Raw genomic sequence first — 3268 nt, forward strand, 5'->3', positions numbered from 1 at the left:
ATGTGTCCCCTCGTCCCAGATGTGTGTCCCCTCGTCCCAGATATGTGTCCCCTCGTCCCAGATGTGTGTCCCCTCGTCCCAGATATGTGTCCCCTCGTCCCAGATGTGTGTCCCCTCGTCCCAGATATGTGTCCCCTCGTCCCAGATGTGTGTCCCCTCGTCCCAGATATGTGTCCCCTCGTCCCAGATGTGTGTCCCCTCGTCCCAGATATGTGTCCCCTCGTCCCAGATGTGTGTCCCCTCGTCCCAGATATGTGTCCCCTCGTCCCAGATGTGTGTCCCCTCGTCCCAGATATGTGTCCCCTCGTCCCAGATGTGTGTCCCCTCGTCCCAGATATGTGTCCCCTCGTCCCAGATGTGTGTCCCCTCGTCCCAGATATGTGTCCCCTCGTCCCAGATGTGTGTCCCCTCGTCCCAGATATGTGTCCCCTCGTCCCAGATGTGTGTCCCCTCGTCCCAGATATGTGTCCCCTCGTCCCAGATGTGTGTCCCCTCGTCCCAGATATGTGTCCCCTCGTCCCAGATGTGTGTCCCCTCGTCCCAGATATGTGTCCCCTCGTCCCAGATGTGTGTCCCCTCGTCCCAGATATGTGTCCCCTCGTCCCAGATGTGTGTCCCCTCGTCCCAGATATGTGTCCCCTCGTCCCAGATGTGTGTCCCCTCGTCCCAGATATGTGTCCCCTCGTCCCAGATGTGTGTCCCCTCGTCCCAGATATGTGTCCCCTCGTCCCAGATGTGTGTCCCCTCGTCCCAGATATGTGTCCCCTCGTCCCAGATGTGTGTCCCCTCGTCCCAGATATGTGTCCCCTCGTCCCAGATGTGTGTCCCCTCGTCCCAGATATGTGTCCCCTCGTCCCAGATGTGTGTCCCCTCGTCCCAGATATGTGTCCCCTCGTCCCAGATGTGTGTCCCCTCGTCCCAGATATGTGTCCCCTCGTCCCAGATGTGTGTCCCCTCGTCCCAGATATGTGTCCCCTCGTCCCAGATGTGTGTCCCCTCGTCCCAGATATGTGTCCCCTCGTCCCAGATGTGTGTCCCCTCGTCCCAGATATGTGTCCCCTCGTCCCAGATGTGTGTCCCCTCGTCCCAGATATGTGTCCCCTCGTCCCAGATGTGTGTCCCCTCGTCCCAGATATGTGTCCCCTCGTCCCAGATGTGTGTCCCCTCGTCCCAGATATGTGTCCCCTCGTCCCAGATGTGTGTCCCCTCGTCCCAGATATGTGTCCCCTCGTCCCAGATGTGTGTCCCCTCGTCCCAGATATGTGTCCCCTCGTCCCAGATGTGTGTCCCCTCGTCCCAGATATGTGTCCCCTCGTCCCAGATGTGTGTCCCCTCGTCCCAGATATGTGTCCCCTCGTCCCAGATGTGTGTCCCCTCGTCCCAGATATGTGTCCCCTCGTCCCAGATGTGTGTCCCCTCGTCCCAGATATGTGTCCCCTCGTCCCAGATGTGTGTCCCCTCGTCCCAGATATGTGTCCCCTCGTCCCAGATGTGTGTCCCCTCGTCCCAGATATGTGTCCCCTCGTCCCAGATGTGTGTCCCCTCGTCCCAGATATGTGTCCCCTCGTCCCAGATGTGTGTCCCCTCGTCCCAGATATGTGTCCCCTCGTCCCAGATGTGTGTCCCCTCGTCCCAGATATGTGTCCCCTCGTCCCAGATGTGTGTCCCCTCGTCCCAGATATGTGTCCCCTCGTCCCAGATGTGTGTCCCCTCGTCCCAGATATGTGTCCCCTCGTCCCAGATGTGTGTCCCCTCGTCCCAGATATGTGTCCCCTCGTCCCAGATGTGTGTCCCCTCGTCCCAGATATGTGTCCCCTCGTCCCAGATGTGTGTCCCCTCGTCCCAGATATGTGTCCCCTCGTCCCAGATGTGTGTCCCCTCGTCCCAGATATGTGTCCCCTCGTCCCAGATGTGTGTCCCCTCGTCCCAGATATGTGTCCCCTCGTCCCAGATGTGTGTCCCCTCGTCCCAGATATGTGTCCCCTCGTCCCAGATGTGTGTCCCCTCGTCCCAGATATGTGTCCCCTCGTCCCAGATGTGTGTCCCCTCGTCCCAGATATGTGTCCCCTCGTCCCAGATGTGTGTCCCCTCGTCCCAGATATGTGTCCCCTCGTCCCAGATGTGTGTCCCCTCGTCCCAGATATGTGTCCCCTCGTCCCAGATGTGTGTCCCCTCGTCCCAGATATGTGTCCCCTCGTCCCAGATGTGTGTCCCCTCGTCCCAGATATGTGTCCCCTCGTCCCAGATGTGTGTCCCCTCGTCCCAGATATGTGTCCCCTCGTCCCAGATGTGTGTCCCCTCGTCCCAGATATGTGTCCCCGTGCTCTCGCTGAACCGCACCAGGAAGCAGCCGGGGGGCTGATCCCGCAGCAGCTCCTCCGTCTCCCTGTGGGAAGGGGAGCCCATTTTGGGGGGGCCACCTCCCTATTGCCACCTTTCCACGCCACAGGGGGTGTCCCCCCACCACCACCTCCTCCCTCCTCACCTCCTGCTGATGAAGCCGTGGAACCAGGCTGGGAGCTGGCCCTGGGCCACCAGCCTCTTGGCTTGTGTCTGCTGGAACCACCGCCTGGTGCGGGCGCGCAGGGCCACCAACTCCGGCCGCAGGTCGCCCTCCCCCAGGGACCAGCCTGGTGGGGACAACCAGGAGCTTGGGGGCACCTGGAGGGAAAGGTGGGGGGACAACAGGACAATACGGGGGGCTCGGATGTGCCCCGAAGATGCTCTGCTTCCCCTGTGGGGCTCCTGGTGCAGGTCCCCACGGGTGTGTGAGCTCAGGGACAGTGAGCTGGGGGGGGACACAGACCTTTTTGCAGTCCCCCCCGTCCTACCGTGCCATCTGTGTCCTCGTGGTGGCCCAGGGGCATCTCCCCACCGTGGGGCAGCCCCGGGGTGGTGCCGAGTCCCACCTTGGTGCCGGCTTTGTCCTCGGTGAGGGGTTTGAAGGTGATGAAGAGGGGCCGCTCGTCACCTGGGGGGTCCCCTGTCCCACAGAGGGGGGGGAGAAAGAGGCAGAGAAGCCCTGGTGAGCCCCATTTGGGGGGGTCACCACCCTGCTCCTCCCCAGGGACACCCCCCCAGACCCAGAATGAGAAGGGACGGTGGCCCCAGGACCCCAGAGGAGAAAAACCCCAAGGACCAGGGAGCTGGGTGCTGCCCCCAACCCCCCCAAAAAGTCCCTGGGGTGTTGGGGGACCGAGGCGGGGGGGGGGATGTGCGTGCGGCCACCGAGGGACCCAGTGGCCACCAGCAAAACAACCTTAATCCC

At 61.9% G+C, this 3268-nt stretch overlaps 1 protein-coding gene across 1 annotated transcript in view; it reads right to left on the reverse strand.

Annotated features, from left to right (window-relative positions):
• The window catches only part of SH2D2A (SH2 domain containing 2A), a 6720-nt gene that overhangs the window by 3031 nt on the left and 421 nt on the right, over positions 1-3268 (reverse strand). Inside the window, exons 2-4 of the mRNA XM_014961250.1 lie at positions 2832-2983; positions 2486-2661; positions 2325-2386 (exon numbers count right to left, since the gene is read on the reverse strand). Coding sequence (XP_014816736.1) covers positions 2325-2386; positions 2486-2661; positions 2832-2983 — 390 coding nt within the window. The remainder of the gene's footprint in view (positions 1-2324; positions 2387-2485; positions 2662-2831; positions 2984-3268) is intronic.

This window comes from Calidris pugnax, unplaced genomic scaffold (assembly GCF_001431845.1).
Source record: "Calidris pugnax isolate Ruff unplaced genomic scaffold, ASM143184v1 scaffold371, whole genome shotgun sequence".
NCBI classification, from domain to species: Eukaryota; Metazoa; Chordata; class Aves; order Charadriiformes; family Scolopacidae; genus Calidris; species Calidris pugnax.